We start from the raw sequence: 27,669 nt of genomic DNA on the forward strand, positions 1-27,669 counted from the left end.
GTAGGTTAACCTACATTGCTCAGTCAAAGAGGGATTTTTACAAATCGGTTGCAGTTCAATTTAACTCAGTATGCCTTATTGGCATGTATGTCATGCCAACAATATGCATCAAGGAAAATAACATTCTATATATATATATATATATTCATACTGGCAGATCATCTATTATTGAGTGGTTGATTCATAGCAACAATGATCCTGATATTCAGGCAATTAAATGTTAATGTGACCATCTTTATCTGAGTAAGACCTTAGAAAACCTTATACAATGACACTATCCTCTGTGAGAAAAAGAATAAGAGACAGAGGATGGGAGAGGCAGCAGGATGACGAGACGAGGACTCAGACAGACAAACAGTGAGGGGAAGGGCAGGTTAAATGTGGTAGGAATGTGACAGACAGTTGGGGAAGGCACGTTGACCCCAGCCCACATACTACTGGCGGGTTCCAGGTGTCTCACCCGCCTCCCCCGTTCACACGCGGATGTCAAGCCTCCCTGAAGGAAACCAGGTCGGTTCCGTTAGGGAAGTCATATAAGAGCGGGGAGCGAGGAATCTGCATCTGCAGGCTGTCTAGTCAAAACAAGGCTTCAGTGCTGTCTGGTGTTAGTTTGGGGGCAGCTACGTGAGGCATGACCGGAAAGGGGCCAGCATGGACACATAAACTGCGAGGACTGAACCTAAATATTACGTCTATAAAAACATGACCTAAATATTGTGTCTGTGGAGCAGAATTTTCCATCCTGTCTCCAGACTTAAATTGACACCTAAGCCTTTTACACTTGTTTTGACAGATTTTAGCACTTTTTAATGACCATTATTTTCCAGGCTCAGTGAGCTTAACTTACAGTAACTCCTTACAGCAGTATGCCATTATCAGATACAGTACATATCGACTGGCACTTCTAAAACAGTTAACAGATACACTTTAAATAACCACAGGGTCTGAGCAGAAGTAATAAAAGGTGGCAAGTTTAGTAATCACCTCATGGCGAATTCAGACTCAAGTTCACTCAGTCGATAAAGCTAAATCACACTTCACTGCTCAGTTCCCTTTTCGCTTGAGTAACAACAGCAGCAGAAAAGTAAAAAGCGAAAAGTGGAGAATCAGAAAAGGATTTTCTTTTTAGGCAAATAAGTCTGACTTCACCGCCGGACTGAGAGGCTGCCATCACAACGTGAAGAGAGAGAGAGAAAATCCAAATAGCTGAAGTTACTGGAAGACAGCTGAAATTACTGTATATGAAGCAGCTTATCAGAGTTCAGCAAAAGCATGGCTGCTGGGTTGAGAGTTGAGTCCAGCTTTTACCAACGGTACTGCAAAAGGGGCGCTGCAGAATGTTAAAGCGCTGTACTTCGTCCAATTTCAACAACACTTCCAGAAAATCCTTCCAGCTTGGCTAATTAAACTCTTGTAAATCTCGTCAGAGCTATTCATCTGAGCTGACATTTGAGTGAGCTTTCCAAAGTTTCAAGAGAGGGAGAACCTAGAGTTATATTGGTGACGTTGCTTCACTTTGTTGTGGTTGTATATGCAGTGAAAATGTCATTGATCTGCTACAGACCGTGACTGCAAATAATATTTATTGAAGAGAAGAGAAGTGCGATGGAATCGGCACCATAAGACAGACAGGTGCAAAAACACCAACTTGATCGAAATGACTTGGTAGCAGATACCTGCCCTGCTCCTGAAGCAACAACCAGCAATCACCTTTAACGTAAAAGCCACATGTCTGCTGAAGCAAAACTATCACAACTTTGCTATTCTCTTGAAAATCTCCCTCCAGAAGTTTTGGGCTCTATTAACATGCAACTGTGGCTGCAGTGGCAATGCAATTTTCCTCACTTACAAGTCCAATTTTGTGACGTTTGGCATTTTCAATCATCCAGACAACCTGCTTGTACTGAGGTGGGAGAAAAGGCACAGCCAAGGTTGTGTTTATGCAGATTGGGTGGCACAGTGCAATTTTGGAAGTAGGTTTGGCCTGAAATCAGGCTTATGCTTTCACCTGCTCTGACCACAATGTCTTGCAAAAGCAAGCACAAAGAGCATTTATTGTAGCTTGAGCTCATGGAGACACACATACAGACCTCTCCCAAATCACAAAACTCCATATGGGATGCTTTGCCTTTTTCACTTTGATACCTGCTTTGCTACAAGATATGCTCTTTGGTGCGAGAGTTTGGGTTAGGTGAACTGCTCCTTTAACTGCCTGATTGTGGAAGAGCAGCTGATTGACTGTGATTGTTCAGCTCTTCACTCTGCCACAGAGAGGAAACCCAGATACATGAATCATAAGATGAGGATGTTGTTTTGTGGGTCTGCTCACTTTAAGAAAAACTTAAAGCTGAATTTCAGTCTTCAGCTTCAACCATTTGATATGTTGACCTTCTAAATACAAACATTTGTACAGAAATTACCAATAGCTCCTAACTCCTGTACGACTGCTAACTTTCACTTTTGGTCTGGGGAGGGACCAGACGAGGACAAGGATTTGGACATGATCCTTCACCAGCTTCCCACTAACAAACTATCCTAATAGGTGCCACATCAAGAAACCACAGCATCTCAGCTCTGCTACAGGTCTATACTCAGCTGAGATGTAATGCTACTGAAAGTGTTTAATACTGTTACCCTCTTCACCTGCCATTGTTGAATTATTCCAGAAGCCAAACATTTTTTGCAGAAAATTAATCAACAGCTTAATGGAACAGATGATTTTAGACTTCTATCTGAAGTCTGTCTAATGGTTAGATCTAAGCCCTTTGTGGAAACAGCGCCTGACCTGTGTGCAATACAATGGTACCTTATACTCCTCCAATATCTGAGTTTTGCAATACCCTTTCACCCTCCCAAATATTAAGCCGTAGAGACATCTGAACTCTTTCACCTGAGCTGGTGCTGAAAAACGATCAATGTAAGTATGTAAGCAGGCAAAAACATGTGAGTTTTGATTGGCACAAGGAGTGCCAGCAGTTCAAAACCTGCGTCAGTGCATCTAGAGAGTACAGTGACGACACTCTGTAAAACAGTCCACAACAAGTGCAACAATAAAATCTACCACGTACTCATCCACAACAGATGTGCAGTGCACCCACTTCCTTCCTTTCTGCCACAGCATGAATACTTTATGACATTTTCAATTAGAACATTAATAAGCCGCTGGATTTAATTTTCTTCTTCTTCTCAATGTTGAAAAAGCTTGGAAAAGAAACAATTTGGCATCTAATCTTAAAGTTACTAAGGCATAAAATAAAGAAGATTTACTTCTAGATCTGCAATAATTACTTAATTGCTCGATTCATTTTCTGTTGATTAGCTGAAAATCTGCAACTATTTTGATAATTGATTAATCATTGATTAAGCAAAAATTCCAAACATTCTCTGGTTCCAACTTTTCTTGTTTTTCTTTGTCGTTTATGACACTATTGAATAAATAATATGAATAACTGAACATCTTAAAAGGTTGTGAATGTCATTTTTTCCATTGGCAGATTAATGGATGATAAACATAATTAGTTGCAGCCCTAGCCATTTTTCATTATGAATAAATGGGTTCACAACAAGTAAGAAAATAAAGGTTGTCTGACAATCTGCAGCTCTGCATCAAGCCTGAAGAACAGTTTCAGCTTATCATACTAATGTTTAGTATTATGGAATAATTAACTCTGGCTCTTTGTTGTGAGTGTTTTTAGACAATGTTCCAGTCTGCAGAACACAATAAGGCAGTCCATTTAGAAAAGCATTTCCTCCAATAATAAAGCTTTTAAGCCACAACCTAATGGATAAGATCCCTGCAACCTTCAAGAAAGTTTAATAACTTATTCCATCCCATATTGGTGGTCTCAACCTATACAGAGGAGGAGGATCAAGTTGTGTGAACCAACTCCTTCATCTGCAGTGCGACTTTATAAGCGATTACAGGAACAGAAGCAAAAGGAACTGGAAGCAGCAGATCTGACAGAAGACGCCAACAGACCAGAAAACAAAATCCCACAGCATTTAAAACAGACCAAAGCAATAAACAATAATTTATATATATATGTATATATATATATATGTATTTTATGTATCTCTGTTTCTACTGTATTGCCAAAGACCAATTTCCATTCAATACAAATCTAACGGACGATAAAATTTTAACTTAGAATAATTGATTCCTCCCAACTCAGATAAGAACACCTCTGAATTCCCACACCAATTATCTTGCAGCATTGCACACCTGCCCTCCACGGTATCTGAGTGAAAGATTTTAAGCAGAACCTGGCAAACAATAAAGTGACCTGAATTTTCTTTACAAATTTAAGATTAGACAATCACTCGCTTGCCCCAACAGTATATTAATATCTGTATAACTCAAAATTGACTTACAATAAGTAAGTTAGAGTCACTTAGATAACCGGCCATGTTAATGACAAGAAGTGACAGGTTCTTCCTTCTGTCTGCAACTGAAACCGATAGAAGCTTGCCAGTGAATTGGCAGCAACAAATGGAAGACTCAGAGGACCTAAAATATGGGAATGAGGGCAGAGAGAATAGACAGGACCATGGTCAAACCATGCAGTAGATAGAAAAACCATTTCCTGATTCTCAATGATCTTTTAGTTCAGAAAACAGACTCATCAGATTAAAGACATCCAGTATGTTTGTTGACTCTTGACAAAAACTTGATTATCTCGACTCAGTCTAATACTCAACTAGTATCACAGCATTAGGAAGCAGTGTTGTAATGTTGCCTAGTCTACATGCAATGCTGCTGAAATGTCAGTCCTCACTATTCAATCAACAGCGAATGGGAAATGTTAATTATTTCAACACAGCTGTGTCTGAACCTTAGACTTATCCTCAGAGCTTTCAGACATGACAATATAATCATAACTGTCCAAGCAAAAGCAGACAGGACAGGCATTCGTGAAGACTACAGGAAGTGATTGATCACACAATAGCAGTTCACTTCCAGCTCCATGAGAAAAATGATTTATTCTACAGAGGGCCGATAAAACGGCTAAAACCTGCTGTTTGCCATTTTCCATAATGTTTCAGGTCAAAAAAGATGCACCGAATAATTACAGCACCATCTGCTCGGAGGTGAATAATAAGGCATCGCTCACACACTATAAGTGTACGCACTATTGTTAAACTTACAACAACATTAGAAGATTACAATCATTATAATCATTTCTGACATGCAGTGTAATACAGTTGCAATCGGAAATATTCAGGCCCCCAAAGGAGGTAAGGATTTATGACTTTGAACTTTCCTGCAGAGCCAGATTTTACTTTAAATTAAGTTGTTATCAGTTGAATGATACAGGAAATGAACAAAGAAAATGATATTTTTGTATTTGTTAATACTGCCAAGGCAGAAAATTACTCAACCCCTACATAATATTGCTGATTTTAAAACCTACTGTGAGCCTGGATGACCTAAAGTTGATTAAACCCCTGGGAACTCAATAACAACCCTTAATTTGCTTCAGCTGTGATGTGTTTCGATAAACATCACCCAGGGATGTGTTCAAGGTGTGTTGCAACCATGTTGAAGACTAAGGAGCCGAGAGAGGAGATCATTTGATTGCACAAAAAGGACAATGGGTATAAAATGATTTCCAAGACTTGGAACATTCCTAAAGACACCATTGGGAGCACTGTACGGAAATTCAGGACTTACAGCACAGCAGAGAAACCTGCCTGGCTGTGGGAGAAAGCCCAAAATTTCATCATAGATGCTCACCATCTCATCAGGACTATGAAGAAAAACCCCTGTGTTACTGCACAAGAATTAAAGGATGACCTGATGAAGGCTGGGACAAATGTGTTAGTGCCAACCATAAGAAGCTCACTAAACAAACAAGGACTAACTGGCCGCACTCCATGATGCAAGTCATTCCTAAACCAAGAAGCACAAGAGGGGTTGACTGGAATATGCCAGAGGGAATTTGGATAGGCCTGCAGAGCTCTGGGACACCGTTCAAAAACAAACAAATCTTTTAACTGTTTGGCAGTTTGCGGGCAAGCAAGGTGAGGAATACTATCCCTACGGTGAAGCATGGAGGTGAGTCGGTGATGACATCGGGATGTTTTTCTGCTGCAGGAACGGGCAATCTTAACCGTTTGACTGGCGTCATGGATTCACTGAAATACCGAGCCATTTTGAGGAGCAATCTTATGCTTTCTCTGGTGAACTTCAACCTTTTGACTGGACTCTCCAGCAAGACAATGATCCCAAGCACACTTCCAAGTCATCAGAGCTTGGTTAAGGAATCAGTCCTGGAATGTCCTGGATTTAAATCCCAAAGAAAAATCTTTGGTGGGATTTAAAGCAACATGGAAACAATCAAACCTCAATGAGCTGGAAACGTTTGCATGAAAAGGGTGGGAAAAGATTCAAAGACAGAGGTGTCAGAAGCTTGTCAGCACTTACCAAAATCACTTATTAGAGGTTCTCAAGGCAAAAGGATGCTCCACCAAGTGTGGTTGGGGGTTGAACATAAAATTATGTCAATTTATGTTATCAAAATAAATAAATATTATTACCCTGTTTACTGAGACTTGTTGTCTATTTTCATTCAATTCCATACACATCACCAAAATACCTTTCAAGGTGAGAGGGGTTGAATATTCCTGATTGCAACTTTATATCACACACCAGGGAGGTTCAGGAAACAAACTGACTGTTCAAAGACATGATAGCTGAACAGATAGCTGCACGATATTTGTTGCCATAGCAGCTGTTGTAAACAATGGGCAAGATAAGAATGTGAAGAAACTTTTCAGAAAGCATTTGCACTGGGAAATGTTTGGTTCTTCGAAGATAATGACAATGTTTGGATACAACTCGTACATCCTGCATCACCAGACAAAGAAATCTAAAGCTCAAGTTTTACAGTTCTAATAATTATGGTGATAAAAATGTGTTTAAGATAGATTATACTGCATTTTGAATGTGGTTACAGCCATTATTCCTCAGTCACACAACCATTCAATTGTATTATGAAAAGGCACTCTTCTCTGTGTGTGAATACAAACAGTCCAGAAATATGGATCATGGTATTGATGAACATTATTACCAGCAAAATGACTGTCCCTTTGTCTCTCACCCTTAAACCACTTACCACTAGATATTCCCCAACTATCCAACAAAAGCTGTAACTCTCACTTCAGTGTGAGACATTATTTTGATTTTCCTGTGCATCCAGCAGGCCACAGCGCTTTATCTCACCCAATGATAATTAAATGTCATTTTCACAGATAATTTTATCTCATTCTGAACGAAAGTATCCAATTCAGCTGAATCACTTATAATTTTGCCAGAGTCAATAAATACTCAGCATTCACTGGACACAATCTGTGATTTCTACAGGCCTGTTTCTGCAAACATGTTATCTAAGTGCTTGTACCTCATTGTTTGGCAATTTTTCATTCATCACAGATGACATCTCCCATGAGCAGACTACGGGAAAGAAACCAAATCGTTGCTATAACTGTATGAAATGTGAAAAATTTCACAATTTAAATGTGACAAAGGGTTCTGGCAGAGGGCCGATGCTGATGGTGTGCACATGTGCATGCAAATGTAACTTGCAACACGTTCAGCATAAATGAAATGTGGTGGCTGAAGGTAGCAGCACCAAAGCTTTTCAATCAATATCCCAGCCGCCAGTGAGGCTGGGGACCATTAGCACCAGTGAGCCAAGTAAAGTGACTCTGATGTGAAATGACAGGGGTTTTCACAGAAGCTGCCCTACCGTTTCCCTCATTGTCATTTACACATGCACGCGCTCTCTCTCTCTCTCTCTCTCTCACACTCACACTCACACACACGGCTACCCTACACTGCAGCTACCCTCACTTGACAACTGAATGCACTCATACTGTTGTTTTGTTTTCAAAAAAATGTCTGTCAATGTCAATTCATTCATTTCAGCAGTCATAAAGCCTCTCAGTTCCTACACTACATGTCTGGGTTTCATTTTTTATCCTGCTTTAATCAGCCAATTACTATTTGAGTTATGAAGTAAGAACTCTTGACATGCTTTTAGGAGCATCCCACAAATTATACTGACAAGCCACTTATAATATGAAGTGACAATAATAACCATACATTACCACACAAAGTACAATGTATAGACTGTTCAACATGAAAAAAAGGTCAATCATTTTCAAACTGCTGCTTAGATAAGAACATCTATGGTGTGACACAAGCACATATGATACTGTATGTAAAAAAAAAAAAAAAAAAAAAAAACATTGTCGTTTTTGAAATGGGCGTCTCCTCGTGCAAAATCACCTTAACCCTTTGCATAGGCTGGTGCACAATATGGTTAAAATGTGATCTCCATATGGCAAAGCTGGTGATTTGTGCAGCTTTCAGCCATGCTGGCGTGGTTGAGGGTGCACCCTCCTTAAATCCACGTTTAACAAATTTGTGCAGATTTCATTAGGCAGCACACAGCTGTAGCGAGCGTTAAATGACTTAATGATCAATTGACTCAAAGACTTAAAGGGGAAATCATGATTTTAAAAGAATACTATTTGTTTGTTTGTTTTTTTTTTAAATCCATTGCTAATAATCGCCTACAGACTGTCACATAGATAAGACACTTTAGTATTTATCATTACTGCATGCAGCCCTGCAGCTCATTAATTGCATGCGAAGTGAGCACACCGGGCGAGCGAGGGGTGGAGGACTCCTTCCTCCTCACTTTCACTTTCACATCAAACTTTTTGTTTTATCTTTGGCACAATGAATCACGCTGACACTTCCCCTACCCTACCTCTCTCCTCCTGCTCTCTGCCCCGGGTCTGGTGATGAGCGCCGTGTCACCGCACACCACGGCCGCGTCCTCCACGAACACGCAGTCCGGGAGCGACTCGTCCGCGGGGAGCTCGACCACCTCCAGCCCGAGCCTCGTCCTCAGGACCTCGACGTACGCCTCGTGCTCCTTCTGCGCCTTGGTGAGGTTCACCTCCGACTGGCTGCTCCGGAGCGCTTCTTTGGCCAGGGACGCGGGGATTCCCCGGACGACGGCGTGGGTGTAATGACCAAAACCTGCCATTAAACCAGCCATGTTTTGCTTTCCCTTCACTTGGCACGCTCAAATCTGGAAAAAAAAGGACCAAAAAAAAAAAACCCTCACAGACAACTCAGCGAATGAATGAGAGAAACTACTATTAGTTAACTCGATGCTGCCTGGCTTGCTTATTTGTTCCCCGTTAGTTTGCTGGGTTTTTATTCTTTATTTACAGTAGCCTGCTACATACAGTGTCAGTCAGCCCTGTTCCAGTCTCCAGGCGAGCGACGGCGCTTCGGTGACGCGCACCGACAATCACGTGTAGCCTGCGAGTCTGTCAGCCCTCAGTGAGGCGTCCAGCCCAACAAGTGACAGTCAGAAACACACTGAACCTATGGCTCAATCAGTTCCACACGGGATCTGCAAAGTAGAGCCTGCAAGTCAAACTATTTCATGCTAAAAGTCTCTTGAAAAAGTCGACGATATATTCCACATTATTATTATTATTATACATTCCATATTATTTCCTAATTTTTCCATAGTTACTTTCAGAGATATGTAAAGGAACTAGTTAGCGTTAGTAGTTAAGTTATTCATCAACTATTTTGATACTAGATTAATGGTTAAAATCATTATTCAAGTAAAAATGCAATACGTCTAACATCTGACCTCTCAGTTTGGGGGATTTGCTGCTTTTCTGTCTTGTGAGATAGTAAACTGGATATATTTTGGTTTTGGCCTGTTGGGGAGACAAAGCAAGAAATCTGAAGCGAGTTGGGAAACACTTGATCATTTTTCACCATTTTCCGTCTCTTCTTTTATATTAATCAAAGTATAATTGCTGGTTGCGGCCTCATTTCTACTATAACGATGACTGTTTCTGGACCACTGTAACATTCCTACAGAAATGCTCTTGTGTTTTAAGATTTATACAGGATGCTTTCTGGAATGAGTGTAAAAGAAACCATTTGTTAGGAATATGAGAACACAATTTAATTAAACAATAAATTAACTATTTCATGGACGCCAATTATTTGCACAATTTCTGATCATGTATCAAGATTGACATATGTTGAGAAAATATATGGCATTTTAATGTTATGGGATCCCCAAGATATTTTATCTATCTTTACCAGATCTCCTTGCTCTTATTGAACTGAGTTCTTACACTAATGCACTGAAGCTTTATGCCCCTCACTTGTAAATCACTTTGGATAAAAGCGTCCACCTAATGAGTAAATGTAAATGTAGAAGGAATAGTAATAAGAAGTGGCCAGTATCTCTGTAAAAATCTGAATGGTCATAAAGCGGAAGATCATAAACAATGGATGAACATAGTGAGGGATGTTTTTGATGTCTGACTTGAAGAATAAGGGTGAGATCTTTCCTGGACAACCTTACTAGAAACAAAAGAGACGCTATCTTATCTGGATCTTCCCAAAGCTAGGGACATAAAGACATTAGAGTAAGAAATATAGACCCTGCTTGGATTCCATGCTTTATTAAAATATACTTCAATTGCTGCAAATAAAAACTGATAAAGACAGATCATAAGAAGAAATGCCTGTTCTTGAACTTGAGGACATGTGTATCTGCTTCACTCTTGGCAGACTTTAAGAAATAATGTACACAAACTTCAAGGGCAAAGAATATATACAGTATAAATCTCTACTTGTCCTGCAGTGTGTGAAGTGTAAGGCAAGAAGAGTGTGAAAGGAAGAGCAGTGTAAGTATGTGTGTGTATGGGAGGAGGAAGGGTGTTTGGTGGGGGGGGTTATATTCCCTATGGTGCCATCTAAGGAAGGTTCTGGGCCCGGTGAAGCTGTCTGAATGGATGGAATGTTTCTTCAGACGTCCCAGAAGCACATTCTTCCACCGCGGGACCTCGGTTTGTCTTTTCTTGTTCCAGATTCACTCAATTATCCCCGACTGCTCTAAACATTCCAGGAGCCCCACATTCCTTTTTCCACTCCAGCCAGGATCACCAACCACCACCCTCCTCCCAACACTAACACCTGCCCCCACCCAGGTTTCTTCTTTTTTTCCATCATTCCTCATCATGGATGGACGTGGCCCAAGAAAAGACCCTCTCTTTTCTCTTTTCTCTCCATGCTGAGGAATTTGGGTTACTTTGGATGAAGGAAAGCCCTCATACTTCAGGCACACCTGGCTGGTACATTGTGCAGCTATAAAAGAAAATGAGTGAAAGCAGACACGATGCTCCAGCTGCGGCACCAAAAGCAGCGCCTCTTTATTTGTCTGGTATGATTGGACTCATGATGAGATTGTAGACGTCTAATGTGGCACAGACATGCCTGATTACACAGGTGCACAGAGCACATTTAGCTTTTGGCATTCAGAAAAATTCATAAGCCTAATTACCACAGAAGATAATGTGATGAAATGGCATGAAATGAAATGATAAAAATGGATGTTTCTAGATGGAAACGATTAAGATGTTTTTCTGCTATCTAAGAAAAATTTGGAGTAAATGTCAGTTTTGATAAGAGTCTGTCGGCATTTGACATTAACAGACAAGACAAGTTTCATTTAGAGGAAAGGATGTACAGACATTTATCATCATGTACCTTTATCCAAAACTAGTAGTTTTGCCATTTACGTGCACTTACACCAACAAAGTCTTGTAGGATCTTGGAGCAAGTAAAATAAGAAACAAAAGAGGAAACAGATGCCATATATACTATAGGTAGATAAGTTCTTTTGAACATCCAATCCAACATACACCATCCTGCTGCTGTAAATACTCACTTGTGCACAAAATGTGCAACAATCCCTGGCTGAAAATAGTTCCAAGCAAATGCACTACTTACCTCTTTGAGTAAAGTTAGCTAAAAACTACAGTGCCCAACAGTTTTAAGAAATTACTAGGCTATTTTCAAAAATGAAACTCTATGTTTGTGACAGTTTGTGTTTGAGAGCCACGGAAAGGACTAAGACTAACACATAGGTTAGCCTTATCCTTTAAGCAATGTATTTGCACATTAAGTATCTGGAGCTAGAGCAGGCAGGTTGAGGGCAATCAGATACCAAAAAGGTACAACACTTCATCATACAATAACTCCAGGAATGCAGTGAATTTTAGAGATTGATGATATTGTTTCAGAATATCAAAGGGAGAATTTCTCCTTGAACCTCTCTTTCCTACAATTGAATAAGACACAAATGGAAGACATTTTTCCACATAATCATAACTGCTGATTACGTATTTTGACAAAGTGGAGACTCTTCTTTTGTCTTTTTTTGACAGGGCCCGTAGATTCCTCTGATTTTTACAGCGAGGTGCTGACAGTATGTGAATGTTAACTGATCCCATTTCACAAGGATTAGTTTGTTCTTCTGTGTTTCGCATTTCAGATGCCTTGGGCAAGTTTCATCAGATCAGAATAGAGATCTTAAATCTTAATCAACAGAATAATTTAATCATCCTGTACCAGTACGTTTTGCAAATAGGCTGAACTTCAGCCCATTTGTCATTGTGACCTTTGTAGCCTTTATATCAGAGTTTTGATCTGTCAGCAGTGTATTGTTGCTCTTCTCCCCCCCTCAATCGGTCAAGTTCCCACCCAAGCAACTAATGACTTCAGTTTTCTCATTTTTGCCAACACACTTCTTTAAATAGTGTTGTTGCACTTCCCTGATGTGTGATATTGTAGCAGCATGTTGACTACACAATAAACTGCACAAGTACACAAGAGACCCGTCTCATGATGCTGTTTGCGGACTATGTAACAGGCCTGAGTGTCCTGTGTTGTGGACTTTAGCTTCACCACTGTCACATAGTAGCTAAGCACTGTCCACAATCCTACTGAACATACCCTACTGAACAATGTCCTGCACATTACAATAGCAATAAACAACAGGAATGTACTGACTGTTTTTTGCACAAGATCATGAACAGAGGTGGACTACTTGCAGAATATCTTATAATCACAAGTAAAAATGCAGTCTTCAACTTTAAGCATAAACTGCACAAACCCAAAATAAACTTGGAGGGAGAAATTACACAATACAGGATATGAAAAAATTTCACTCATAACAAGATTATGAAACGGCGATCCTCCCTCAAGGTCTTTTCGTTTAATTACATCAAGATAACAAAGACAAAATGATCTAACTCTTGGGGTCACAGCCAGGACTGTGCCTCAATCAGCGAAACCTACCCACAAATGTTCCAATGAAATTCATGTGAATCTGTAATCTAGGGAGTTCTGTCATCCTGCAGCCTTTTCAGATCTTCAGAACTTGGCTTAGTGTTTTAATCATGGGTTTCATCTCTGCCCTGGTTTACACGAGAACGACTCATAACTCAGCAGACTTCCTGCTGCTCTGTGAGCTGACAGAGAAAGGAAATGTTGCTCATACACACTGCATACCAGCGATGACATTTATCTTGAATATATTACAATGGAATCTGTTGTCTAAACATGCCGGACTGTCCTGTTCTGTTCCATCTGTCACTTAGACAGAAATGGGGAGGCTGAGGGCTGCTCGCCACAGACTTCCTGAGAACGCCGTCTCTTCAGCTGTGAGAGCTTCTTGTGGGATCGGACAATAGGTTTCCATTACACTGAGCCGCAACACAACACACAATCTCTCAAACTTTAGTCAACAGTGAAATCGCATAAGCGTCTCAGCTGGAGGCTGTGAAGCTGCTCAGTTAGCCATGTTACAGAGCTGTGAGAATAATCCAGTGATAATGTCTGTGAAGGAAAGACACCCCGTCCTCAAGTTTTTTTTTGTTTTTTTTTTGGGGGGGGGCAAAGGAGTGTGTAAACTGTATGCATGTGTGATGGGGGTTCTCAGACAGCCTTAATGGAAACTATTATGCCAGGACAATTACAACATGGAGACGCATGTCCAGCTTTTGGAATGTTTCCTGAGCTGAATGGGTAATTATGGAATGAATGTTATTCTCCATTGACGCACAATGACAACACTGTTTCCTCTCGCCATAACAGCCATATACACACGCACTCACATACAATAGACTTAAGATCAACACAGCAGAGGACAATCAAACAAGACATGACATAAGACCGGCTGTACAAGCAGTCCACAGACATTAAAGGGGTATTCCAGCAAATTTAGCATTGCACTTCCACAAAGTTAGGAGACTTATGGGAGGCATTAAGAGAATGATCAACATTAATGGTGGGGATATCCTGACTTTTAGTTTCCTTGTATGGGCCAAGATCTGAAAATGTTGGATCCTACAGTTCCCATAATGCACCCAACACCATGTTGTTGTTAAAGCATCCCTGAACCACCTTGAACCAGTTCGCTATGCACCCTGTCTCTTAAAAATAATTCATCTCCAAACCCAAACAGAGATGATGACATTAACAGGGGTAAGTTTTTTCAAACTAAAGCTCCCTTCAGCGCCTTAGAAGATCTTTTCCAACTGTTTTCACGGGCTGACTAGTACTGGTGAGGAAACTGATGCTGATGCGTAAAATCAATGGAGTGCCCTTCCAGAATCTTACATTTTATATTTACATAGGGCACACACACACACACACACATAGAGCCAAAAAAAAAATACACACAAGATAGAAAAACACGTGCTCACACAGACACACCCCCTGTCCAAATAGGCTGTACGCACACACACACACACACGCACACGCACACACAGAGTCACACCTCCTATTCACACGTACACAAGCAACAGGCTATATGAATCAACAACGTAATCGTATAAATATGACCTGTTCTGTTCTGCTTACTGACATTTGGATATTGGTCATTCTTTATATCATGTACATAGTTATCCTTTACACATCACCATCTAGTGTCTTGAACTGGAAGTATGAAATCACGTCCGTAAAATCAAAACCTAAACCCAGACAGTCCGCGTGAGAAACCCTCAGTTACGTCAAGTCTATAAAAAAAAAAAGTTTCAGTGTTCAGTGTCCGCCTGTCCACCTCGGGTATGGAATGACTAGAGGAAAAAAAAACACTTTCAAGAGTTATTTACTTTTGCTGAAAGATCTCATATTCTATTTTAGCTGCTATGATTCATATTCGTATATCGGGAGTGCGATGATGAGTCAGGGTTTTGCAGGTAAACGCTGAGTCGTGGTCATCAAAGAGCCCGTGGAATAAAGTGACGACGAAGGAGAAGAAGAAGTGTTAAAAACTCACCGGAGAGGCTCTTCGGCCGTCTGGTTCAGTGCTGCTGTCTCAGTGTGTATCGTTATGTTAAGTCTACACAGGAGGCTACGGGGGAGAGAGAAGTAGAGAGATGTCCGATCCCTATAAACACAAACAAACAGTCTGCTCTCATGCAAAATGTCCTCTTTAGCCGTTCATGGTCATAATAACGGTTTATGTTGCGTCTTTACGCATTTCGTTTCCCTCTGGTGAATGTTTTCATCAATCGGAATAATTGGAAAACTTCGGTGAAGGGGACTTATTGAGACCCCTGATGTAAAAAAAGAAAAAAGAAAAAAAAAAAAGAAAAAAAAAAAAGTAGACAAAGACCAAGTAGATTTGTCTCCCCCCACCAACACCACAACATCTCTTGTGGAAAATTGGATCCCTTCACCTACCCCGGGACCCCCACTCCCCCCCCCCGCACCCCCCGAAAAGTGATGGACAGATTGCGTGAAAAGTCAAATTGCCTCAAGGAATGAATGCAAAGGAATTTCCCTGCATGAAGAACATATTTAACAAGCCTTTAAGCTGTCAGGAATGCTTTGTGGTCTGCTGGCCAAAGGGAGAGAAATATGTTAATAATGTGGGCTACTGCCATACCAAATATGGCAATATTGTTACGTCTGAGCTCTGGTGCGCATCTGGAAATGCTTAGCTCCTCTGAATAAAGGCACTGCAGAGCCAGAAATAGACACTGTTAAACGTATTTCTGCCCACACCTTTAAGACTCACAGACAAAAACCTAAAGCTATTTTAAACGTGGCCACTACAACAACCTATAAAAGTGTATTTAACAAATTGCTTTAATCAGCAAAAGCATTACTGACACAGAAATCACCAGTAGTCTCATTCTCATTCGGGAGACACTGTATAAATGACACTGAAATGAGTTTATAGTTACATTAAAATACCTTTTGGCACGTTTTCTACACACTGGGATGTTACTTTGGGATGATAGGTGACATGTTTTATGATATTTTAAATCACAGGGTAACATGTTTTAAAACCTAGAATCTGTCAACAGTTGGACTGAAACCAATAACTTATAAAATATCAAATTATTTCTTTCACTTATTTGTGGACAAAGTGAAAAAAACACGTATGCCACCCAGGAATTATTATCACAGACAAAAAGAAGTTACAAAAAAGCCCATAAAATCCACTACTTCTACAGAAAACTCCACTGAACTTGAGTTGATAGATGTGAGAAGCAAGCAGAGGAAGAAAATGAAAGGGGGTATAAACAAGAAGGGAAAAATGTGAGACGGAAAAGTGTGTTCAGATGGGATCCAGGGGGGAAAAATCCATTTGAGAAAGAAAAAAGAGAAAGGTTTAGACAGGGTGGAGCTTAGGTCTTGGATGGAAAATGCGCCGAGAAACATTCCTGGCATAGTTTGGGAACAGTTCAGCAGGCAGCCCAGGAACGACGTCAGCTTCCCACTACGGTATAAAAGTCCGGAGGTGGCCGGACCTCAGCAGACTGCAACCGCTTTACCAAGAGCTTCATCTACTCTAAAGGAGCCTCTAACACCAGAGACTACCAGCAAACAAGTCAAGAGAGACAGACGACTGAGTGAGGGAATACCTAAGGACTCCTCCGAAGACAGACTATATCTACTTTTCATAAACTGGGAACAGGATTCCTCTTGAACGCGCACAAGAAAATTTATCCAAGATGCTGATGCTTACTGTTTTCCTCGCCTTCTTTGGAAGCCCGAACTTGGTAAGTTATTCCTCTATTTCAGTCTTAAAGGGAAACGTTTCAGTAGTTATAATTTAGCCTAAGGAGAGGAAAATGAGCAAATGTTTCTTTTAAGGGGACGAAATGCCAAGAGAGTTCTTTAGTTTTGATATGGTCTGTGTGGCATGACTTCAAAAGTTTCAGCCTTTAATAATAAGGGGTTTTGTTGTTGCTGTGCAGGTCCTCTCCTCCTCTTCTTGCCCCTCCGTGTGTGAGTGCCCGCTGGAGATGCCCAAGTGCGCACCCGGCGTGAGCGTGGTCCTGGATGGCTGCGGCTGCTGCAAAGTTTGCGCCAGGCAGCTGAACGAAGACTGCAGCCTGACCGAGCCTTGTGACCACACTAAAGGGCTGGAGTGTAACTTTGGGGCCAGCTTTGCTGCTGCTACTACTCGTGGCATCTGTCGAGGTATGTATAAAGATCACTCAGCTCCAGATGTGCATGCCTCTGAAGTTTTTTTTTTTTTTTAGAGAAAATAAGGGAGCTTAATTCAGGAGTATGGGAACCTGTATGATTTCAACACTGTGGAATGCAGCTAGGAGGAAACTTAGACTAAACCTCAAAGCACAGACAGCCCACTGTGGAGGGAAAGAGACTCCTCAGGCAGCCTGAAGAATTTCACAGTTTAACTGATCCTTATCTGGCAGCCATGTGATGTCTTCAGCAGACGTCTCTGAGCAGAGCAGGAAAGAATAACATTCCTTTCCTCCTGTTTTTTCTCCCCGCTGCAGCCAAGTCAGAGGGCAGACCCTGCGAGTACAATAGCAGGATCTACCAGAATGGAGAGAGTTTCCAGCCCAACTGTAAACACCAGTGCACATGCATCGATGGGGCAGTGGGATGCGTGCCACTGTGCCCACAGGAGCTCTCCCTGCCCAACCTGGGCTGCGCCAACCCAAGACTGGTCAAGGTTGCAGGCCAGTGCTGTGAGGAGTGGGTGTGTGATGATGGCAAGGAGACAGACATCCTGGAGAGGATCTTTGGAAAGGACACAATGACAGATGAACTGGAAAGAGACCTCACCAACAGGAATGAGCTCATTGAAATTGTCGAGGGAGGACTCAAGTCTCTACCAGGTAAGAAGCAGCCTTTTATTCTGGAAATGTTTTTTTTCTGGAACCATCAATGGAAAGATCTTAAAGTGAATAAGATTTCAAGTTGCTAACTTGATGTTTTTTTTATTTCTTTTAATCACAGCATTCAGACCACAGCCTGAAGTCCACATGTTTGACAGCCAGAAGTGCATCATCCAAACCACACCCTGGTCCCAGTGCTCCAAGAGCTGTGGAACTGGCATCTCCACCAGAGTCACCAACAACAACAGCGAGTGCAAGCTGGTCAAAGAGACAAGAATCTGTGAAGTGCGGCCATGCACCCAGTCACCTTACTCCAGTCTCAAGGTAAGCTTGAGCCACCATGATTGAATGAAATGGAAGCATGCATGACACTGAAAACATGCCACTGCTTGGTCCAAGTGCAAAACTAATCTCCATCTCCCTTTTGTTTAATCCTCTGCAGAAAGGAAAGAAGTGTAGCAGAACCAAGAAGTCCAGTCAGCCAGTGAAGTTCACCTACGCCGGCTGCTCCAGCCTGAAGAAGTACAGGCCCAAGTACTGCGGAGCCTGCGTGGATGGGCGCTGCTGCAGCCCTCATGTCACCAGAACCATCCGGGTCAAGTTCCGCTGCGAGGATGGCGAGACCTTCAACAAGAACATCATGATGATCGAGTCCTGCAAGTGCACCTACAACTGTCCCCATGCCAACGAAGCCTCCTACCCATTCTACCGCCTCTCCAACGACATCCACAAGTTCAGAGACTGATTGGTGACGAACGCGCAAACCCCTCAACAAGAGAAAGAGATCATCAGCATCGCTGGCGGCCAATGGCAGTCCAGATGAATGCAGGGGTGTAAATAGACCACCAATCAACTACCAGCTTCTTGTTGTAACTAGATTCCCAAGGAATTGTGGGCTTACATCATGAGGACTTAATGAAGTGCACTGTTTGCTGTGACTACATCAGCATTCTTAATAAGAACTGCTTCATATTAATGGAGCATCTGAAGTAGCTTCGTTATGGAGCAAGATGTAATTAATATTTGTACATTTATGTTAGTCGCTGATATCAATTCACTGTGTATATTTTGATCCTTTACATCAGACATGACCCAGACTGTTGACTTGTGTGTGTATATGTAGATATGCACATGCGCAACTTCAATTAGCATACCATCCTGTATCTTAAGAACATGACACCGAAATGTAGCCTCTTGACTTGTTTAACAAGTGTGCGGTTTCATTCCTTCCTGACGTGGGCATTACTGTTCATGTTTTGTGGCAGCTATTGAACTCCCTTCATGAAAAAGACAAAGCGAAACATGTCAAAGGATGAATGAATGTTTTTATTATTGTTATTAATATTATTTATCGAAAAATGTAGCTACTTTATTTGGATATTATGTGTCATACTGGAATAAATTGTAAAATGATTTAATTTTATATGCTACAAATAAAACTGATTTATTTATGAAATATAACACTGCCTGAGTCCGGTCTGTTCAGACTACACTGCAGGACACAACAAACAAACAAACAAACAACACTCCCATGCACAAAGGTGGGGGAGGACATTTAAAGTCACTACTTCCAGAGAAAATCCCCCTGTTATATCATTGTGTAGACCCAGCAGATTCTCAGACAGACACTGAGCAGGGTCAGTCTGTTCTTATATAACTCAACCTTGGAGGCTCTCTCTCCTGACTTTCTGTGCTTTGGAATGCTATTCTGCAGCAGGCTAGCTTGCTTTCATTTGATCTGGCTAAGCCATACACTTGACTGATTCTGAGAGGGGGGAAAAAAAGATTAAGTCCACGAGTAGCAATGAGTATGGGAGTATGCCAAGAATCTTAAGTGCTGCACTGAATGGGCTGGGATTAGACACCATGCAACAAGGACAATGACTATTATTGTATACAATGGGGTGTATACAAAGCATGCATTCCCGGGTAAGCTTTTTTTCACACGGTGGAATAGCACTACCAAATTGACCTAATTCATTAGCAGTTGCCTTTAACAGTGAATTAGTTGCATTGGCCTCTGCTGGCTCTTAAACTGCAGGGGTCTGCTAAAGCGTTGTAAACAGCCCTGCGGAGTACGGAGGGCTTAAGTTTCCCTTCCAGGTTTCACTTTAACAGGCATTAAGAAATACTATTATGAGGGAGAAAAAGGGGAAGGACAGGAAATAGGGGTGACATATTTGCTTCTGTGGTCATAGAAAACTTTAAATTTAGTTTTCCAGCTACTGAGACAGTGTGTTGTTACTGTCACATAAACACCACATAACTCCTTCTCATTATTTATGTTTACCTGAGCTCAGATTGGTCATGTTAGCTTTAAGCCTGTGAGTTTTATGACCACAAGGTACATGAAACCCATGCAATATGAAAAAATAAAGCGATAAGTATCAGTCTGAAGAGGACACGTTTTTACAGGGTCACAGGGTCTGGTGGCAGATGCTTGCACCTGGTATAAATACCTACAGTACAGTTTGAACTGGGGTAGGCAGAGCAAAGCTCAGGGGCAACGACAGGGAAGGGTTTCTTTTTTGATCCAGGTAGAGGGAGCGGCTCAGGAATGCAGCAGTGGCTCAGAAAGCAGACATCCTGATGGGCGGCAGATGTTGGAAAATATTTCAGAGCAACATGTTCACTTTAGCTAAGAAGATTTTCCAAATATACACAAACACTCCCAAGTCCTCACTTGTATCCACAAAAGGCATTTTATCTTCTCACAAACAACTATAAAAAGCTGTCTATCTCAATCTACATGGCACTTGTGCACAACTTTCCTGCATAGCTGTTGGAAATAAGTCTTAATCAAGTGTATTTAATAAGAGGTTGAGCAGGACACGTTGCCTTTGATTGAACTGCATACCACACAGGATGTGCCCACTGAGGTTTTACAGATTGCTCACATGAAAGGCTTCTGAGGTTTACCTAATCACAAAGATGTGTGGCTGCCCCTTGGAGCCTGGATTTACAGTCAAAACACTTTCTGGGAGCCCTGTTTTTCTTCTTTCTCTTTGTGTTGCTTCCTTAAGGAAAAAAATGTTCATCTCTGTCCTTCATAGCTTGTAAAGTGCCATGCAATCGGACTGTCATTTTTCTTGTTAACACAATGCAGCTAACGTGGTTATGTAATGGCAACTGTATGTTATGTGAGCAGTCCTTTCGGTCATCCGTAACATTCCTTCATAATGTACAGACAAGCACAGTAGCGAGGCTCACAGTCCCTCAGCCTTAGCTGTCTGAGAGAACCCAGAGATTACGTTTATTGTGAGAAATAAACCACGGTGCCCCGGCCAACACAGCACAAACCTGTAAAAACTGTTGCTCTCAGACACACAGGCAAACAAGACTCTCACACACAGGCGCCCCTGCAATTAAATCACTCAGCGACTACCTCATTCCCCCGAACCCAAAATGTGTTTATATGACAAAGACATTAGCATTAAAGCTTCATCAAGCACTACGTAATGCTGTACAACCAGAAGCTAACAGGATCAAGAGTGGCCATTACAACATACTGGAAGCTGCTGAGCACTGATGTCAGCTATTTAACAACCCCCTTGTCTATAACCTCAGGTTAATATTCACTGTTATAAGGAAACCAGGGGCAAGAAGCAGGGGGGGTTAGAGGCTGGACACCAACTACAAATACAGAGGCATCTACTTTAAAAAGCACCATCTGCTGGACAAAAGAGGAAAAAGCATTCTCTGTATGATTTTTATCTTGACTGACTCACCTGGTAACACCTGCACATTTTAAAGACTCACTGCTATCAAATGTGCAACAGAATCTGGAATCTTACAAATACTATTTTAAATTAGGTATCTGCATATTACATTTTCATTCCTCACTGTAGTAAAGTGATGTAAGCCACATCCATTTGCCAAATCCTGACAGGGTGTGGGACCCTCTCACTGCAATCAGCATGAGCGCACACACGCACGCACACACACACACACACGCACGCACACACACACACACACACACACACCAGCGACAGTGATTCAAGTCTTCGGACACACCCATCAGATCCCCATCTGCAATTACATGAGAATAACTGATGAGCGGGCTTAGGGGGAAATCAGAGTCAATTCCCTCCCAGGCTGTTGGACTGTTCAGTCTGTCCCCAGAGGGCCGCTGGCTACTGCAGTGATTATTTGCTCAAACAAGCTGAGCATTGATGGGAGAGGCAGCTCTCAGTCTTTGGGTGTCTTGAATCTCTGCCCAGTGGACACAATGTTGGACTGAATAATCTCCAAGGGGGCACATACCGTCAACAGCTGAGCTAATGTTGGCATTTGACGCTCTCGCCATTGTTTGACATGGGCAGACCAATGAGGTCACATAATCAGAGGCTGTATTGTTGCTTTCACTTCCCTTTTAAATGTTAAAGAGATTCAGCACTACAACCTCTCTGGGTTATTTTAACAATTACCCTAACCCCAAATGGCTAAAATGATATTGATATGTTAATATTGATTTAAAATGTGGAACCTCAATATTGAATACTGAGACGGTAATGAATGCTGCACAGAACATCTCAGATACTGAATATCTACAGATTACCTTAAACACTTGTATCACATGTAGACATTAAACTGACATAACCTCTCAAAATGAAGTTGATTGACAGCAGCAGAATCTAGAAAAGTGTAACTCTAGTGGACACTAGTTTGCAAAAGCAAGTGCCACAGCCCTTTATAACCAATGCAGATATTTACTCATAAATGACTCTAAAACATTTATCAAATGTGGGACACATAATTGCAGAAAAGATATATTTAATTTCTTTCACAGATAATTTAAATCAAATTTAGTAATTTAAATCCGCACCACAAGAATTAATGTCATAAAATACAATTTTCTTGGTTAGCATTTAAAAATGTGCTTTGAACTCTCAAGCAGTGGTGGGGCTGAAGATCAGGATTGTGCTGATGTTCCTATGGAACATTAAGTGACAAGAGTGATGTATTTTCCGACTCTTTTGTCTCCCCCATGCTGGGTAATTGCAGTCTGGATTCCACTTTTGTGAAGGGATAAGGGCTAGTAAGGCCTTAGTCATTATATCGCCACCAACTTTCCCCTGTAACACAACTTCTGATTTCTTCTGCATCTTTTGATCTCCGGAGCTGACTATGGTTGTGCCATGGAAATGTAGCTAATGAGTGGCAACTATGACTATAGTGTTCATGCACTAAAAATGTGCCTGCTGATCTCCTTTGTCACAAAGTGCAATTAGGTAAACACACAAAAAGACAGATATAAATGTAAGGAAAGAAGTATATACATATGCACTTACCAAATGTGGCCTTGCATTCAGTGCTACGGATACAAACGGTACAGGCTGACTCAACATGGTAGATGGTGAGGCACAATTTGATGACATTCAGGATGTTTCATGAGAATGAAAAATGTCACAGCATTCCATCTCATCTGTAAAGAGAATACGATGAAGAATATAGGTGTTAATGTTTTAAGCATATCAAGCTTTTTGAATGTCATATCTCTAGCCCTGTGGGATATATAGTCCCTTTCACCATTCTCAAGACCAGATGAAGTGAACAGCTCCACAGAGAGAAGTTCAAGAGGCACCCTATTCATATGCCTGAAACACCTCTACTGGCTCCTTTCAATGCAAATAAACAGCTTTTTCACTCTGAGCTTCATCTGGATGTCTGTCCCTAAAGCTGAGCTCAGACACCTTTCACAGGAGACCCATTTTACTGCTTGTATCTGCAATCTTATTCCTAATGAGGGCAGAAACGTGGATAGATACTGGACACCTAGAAACCTGGAGGTTGAGACTTGGTTGCGACTCGGCTGCACACCACCCTAGGACCTGAGCAGATGCCTTAGTTTACCTCAACAGCAACCACAGCCAAAAAGGTGGTCAACCATATCCAACTAGAAACTTTCCTTGGATGCCATTCTCCATCTCTTGCCCTGTTATAATAAAGGGATGAAGAATCCTCCAAATAGTACTTTAATAAAACTGATGCTGTGAGTAGCGTTAGCCTCCTTATAGAATACCTAGTGACTACTGCTTCATGCAATGCAATCGAAGTCAGTTTTTCTATGCAGAGGTTAGTGCTGCAAGACCACTGCCACTCAACAGGCAACACACCAGACCCGTATATACTGATAATGCCCCATAGGTTCAGGTCCGGTTACTAGGTGCTTGCCTATGAGGGCCGTTTCCAGGCCTGCTTCCAGGAACTGGACCAGGTTTCCCTGATTTGACACAGTCACTCCCTCCCAAAACAATGTAGATTGATTAATCATGTTTAGCGAACCCCCTCATCTGAGGCCAGTTTGCTTTGGGAGACGCCTAGCCTACTCCTCCATCATGATGAAATGGCAATACTTTCATACTGGTGTTCTTTAAATGGTAAAAAAAAAAGAACATGTTACCATTTGAACTGTAAATCATTCTGCATGAGCTTAAATGTAGTCCCAACCAGTTACCATTTAGTGCAGCTGCGACATGGTTAGATTGATGGTTACATGCCTTTGGGATCATTTGGTGCTCCCTTTTTATCTTGTTAACCAATAACTTACCTATATTGGAAAATTATTGTGTGAGATCAGGTCAGTTAGGACAAAACAGCGACCATAATGTAGGAGAGAAAATATGACGATGTTCGTGAGACAGTGGAAGGTGTCTAACGACCATTTCACCACGATAACTCTAGGCTGATAATAGGAGAATAACACAGACAACCAGCAGGCTCTGTTGGTCTGGACTGTCAGCTTGACACAGGACAGACAAAAGGGAACAAGTGAATCACTTCCTGCAAACATCTTACTGGGGATCAGTCTCCGAGGTGACAGTGGTGACAACATTGCTGGACTGTTTGTGTTGGATTGTGCCAGTGACGTTTGTTTATTCTAAACCAACGATGTGTTCAATCAACCAAAGGCTCTGGAGCAATCTACCTCAATCTGTGCGAAATTGTGATTTAAGGAAATCATAAGTGATTTATAAAGTGCGCATACTACACTAAAGCCCCACAAATTTAGGATTCATCTTACGAGTGACCTGCAAGTTGTGAGTATGGATTCATGAGGAAAGCGTTTCTGAAAATCACAATGACTGAGCCTGTGTATTCTGAAAAGGTAATGTTTTTGTTGACACACACAAAATAACTGTCTTCAGATTTTATAATAGCTCGATGATCTCAACAATGAAAAGCCCATCGAAAACCACAATGGTGGAGTCTTCCAAAATGTCACATAACATCATGTCTTTTTAGGAAAAACAGATGGCCTTGTTTAGTAGTACTTCTCTATGTTCGGAACAGTGAGATAAGCGAATTATCAGTTGAATGTCAATTCAAAATGTGAAATATGCATGCAAAATTGTAGACTTGGTTTCAGATGAAAAGTGTTTGGTTTTGAACACTGAAAATGTTTTCCATTCATTTTGGAGGTTCTGCTTGATAAATTATTCTCAGTGTGCCTAATATCAACCAGTCTGTGTGCTGTGTGAAGACGGGTGACATCAGGCTCTGGAAACATGATTTTGTGCTTCAGTACCTGCCTTTCCTGATGCAGAGTTCTGCCAACATCAGCCTGTTTGTGGATAAGGCCACCACAGCAGAGCTGTGTCTTGAAGCTGATCTCATAAAAACCAGCTCTGCACGCAGTACAATTGAGCCCTGCCCACCAAATCAAGACTAATTAAGTGCAAACCGACTTCAGACATTTCAAAGGGCAATTTAGTTAAAATGGAGGCATTATTTCCAATGCCTGTGCTCTCCACGTACTAAAAACAGCTCAGATTTACTTTTAACAGCAAACAGAAACAAAAGCACAGCTTTTGTGTGGTCACATAGAGTAACTTTATTGAGATAGAAAATTAAGAGAACTGCTAAAATAAAATGGGTGGTAATGAAACCCAGGCGAAGCAATGACAAAAGAAGGAACAGATGTGTAGGCACCAGAGGTTACTACTTCATACTTTCATCTACGTGGTTATGTTACATCAGTTTCTGAACAGTGTATTAGTCTGCTCAAGAGATGCCACATATTAAAGTACTTTGTCTTTCATGCTGCATCACAGGTTTTGAACTCTAACTGGAAGATTTTTCAAGTGGTATATATTGGTATAATATTAGCACAACGGTCACTACCAGATGAAGCATACCCCAATAGCAACAATGTAGAAGGCCTGACACAGCACTATTGTGGCCTGCCTGGAGGACTGAGCATTCCCTTTGCTTTTTTAAAGGAATAATCTGGCATTTTGAGAAATATGACTTTTCACTCTCTTGCATAGTAGAATTATACAAGAGGATACCTTTGCACAGAGCCAGGCTAGACATTTTCCAGTTTCCAGTCTTTATGCTAAGCTAACTGCCTCCTGACTGTAGCTCCATATTTTCTGAATAGCTATTAGACTGATATTGATCTTCTAATCTAATTTTAGGCAAATAGATGCATAATGGCAAACTATTCAGTTAAAACCTTTGTGCAAGAAACAATGGGTCTGCAGCAAAAAGTAAGCCATGTTTTGGCCTGATTGTGTTTATTCAGCGAATTCTAAGGAGGCCTGGTTAAATATATGAGCATGGTCCGAAATATATAGCAAAATTTGAACATGGACATTAATATTAAGGGTTAAATGAGTTAGGGTCTCTGCGTCCTCCCTCAGAGAGGGATGCGCAGTCAGATGTGAGATCATTGCCCCCGACTGCAGAAGGGTGGAAAATGCGTCATCATAGTCCAGACATCAAAGGCGGCCCGTCCATAGGGGTTAACATCCAAAGGAGGTGAGCAGGGGTTATAAAAACACATCTATAAACACAGGCCCCACCAATGGGCCATACTGTCAGTTATTACTGGCACTCTGTTGTTGTAATAAACTAACATTAGGTAAGATGACGGCGTGTAGAGGCACCACATGCGTAAAAACATTCACACAGGGAGACACCCCAGAGGTGTCAGAAAAACGAGCATGTCAACAACTTTTAATTTTTACTAGCTGATGGAAAAACGAGACTAATGGTCTTACTGACGCTTGACAGAGGGGTCTGGTTTCCCTTAGATTTTAATTAAAACAAATAGCCAACAAAGGGAAACATTACCTCATGAGTGTTACATACAAAGATATGTAATTGTACTATACTGTAACTGAGTATAACGTGCTGAAACTTCTTTTAAATATTGAGCTTTGTTCATGAACAAGCTTGTTAGTGAAAAATTTCACCTCAAGGTCATTTATTAGCTCTATATTAGAAGGTTTTATTAGTTCCAGAGCTTTCAATCATATCAAATTATCTTCATAAGCAGGAGTTTGCCCAGTAGTCACTGAATCGTCTTTCCCTTTTTCTAAGCACTTGGCGGTTTCCATGGGAACAGGACATGACAAAACAATTCATCCAGGTCCATTCATCCATGTTCTGGAGTTTTCAATCACATCATATGATCTTTATGAATGGATGTAGTCGGATATGAAGATGAATGAAAGCTCCAGAACAGTTAATAAATGGACATTCAGACAGGATTTGCAGAGGAGATAGAGTGTGATGAAGACAGTCAACCACTGAGCTTTGAAAATGATATTTTGTTTTTCTTGGTATGATAGTGATAGGTATGCTCGTATTTTAGCGTCCACAGATGTCCAGCAGTATGAAAACAAATTCTCAAAGATTTCCAAAAAATGTCTTTAT

At 41.2% G+C, this 27,669-nt stretch overlaps 2 protein-coding genes across 4 annotated transcripts in view; one reads left to right on the forward strand and one right to left on the reverse strand.

Moving 5' to 3' along the window:
* Nucleotides 1-15,474, reverse strand: part of ddah1 (dimethylarginine dimethylaminohydrolase 1) — a 79,765-nt gene extending 64,291 nt beyond the window's left edge. The window contains exons 1-2 of one of the 3 annotated variants that reach the window (XM_022750213.1): nt 15,180-15,474; nt 8,778-9,104 (exon numbers count right to left, since the gene is read on the reverse strand). In XM_022750213.1, the coding sequence (XP_022605934.1) occupies nt 8,778-9,071 (294 nt within the window). In that variant the 5' untranslated portion in view covers nt 9,072-9,104; nt 15,180-15,474. Of the gene's footprint in view, nt 1-8,777; nt 9,105-9,264; nt 9,328-15,179 lie in introns of those variants that run through there. The other 2 variants (XM_022750298.1, XM_022750385.1) reach the window with 2 other exon arrangements.
* Nucleotides 15,475-16,658: 1,184 nt separating this feature from the next.
* On the forward strand, nt 16,659-19,453 carry cyr61 (cysteine rich angiogenic inducer 61). The gene is made up of 5 exons (XM_022750088.1): nt 16,659-16,914; nt 17,113-17,338; nt 17,662-18,006; nt 18,128-18,330; nt 18,449-19,453. Exons 1-5 carry the CDS (start codon nt 16,867-16,869, stop codon nt 18,749-18,751), a joined length of 1,125 nt encoding a protein of 374 aa, XP_022605809.1. The 5' UTR covers nt 16,659-16,866; the 3' UTR covers nt 18,752-19,453.
* Nucleotides 19,454-27,669: the final 8,216 nt, after the last annotated feature.

Source organism: Seriola dumerili, unplaced genomic scaffold, assembly GCF_002260705.1.
Source record: "Seriola dumerili isolate Sdu_G_001 unplaced genomic scaffold, Sdu_1.0 BDQW01000002.1, whole genome shotgun sequence".
In the NCBI taxonomy this organism is placed as follows: Eukaryota; Metazoa; Chordata; class Actinopteri; order Carangiformes; family Carangidae; genus Seriola; species Seriola dumerili.

Excerpts from the sequence above, each read along its gene's own strand:
- cyr61 (XM_022750088.1), top strand. The coding sequence starts at position 16,867 with ATGCTGATGCTTACTGTTTTCCTCGCCTTCTTTGGAAGCCCGAACTTG. Across the intron at positions 16,915-17,112 it reads TCTTTGGAAGCCCGAACTTG|GTCCTCTCCTCCTCTTCTTG; the intron begins GTAAGTTATTCC and ends GTTGCTGTGCAG. Across the intron at positions 17,339-17,661 it reads TACTCGTGGCATCTGTCGAG|CCAAGTCAGAGGGCAGACCC; the intron begins GTATGTATAAAG and ends TCCCCGCTGCAG.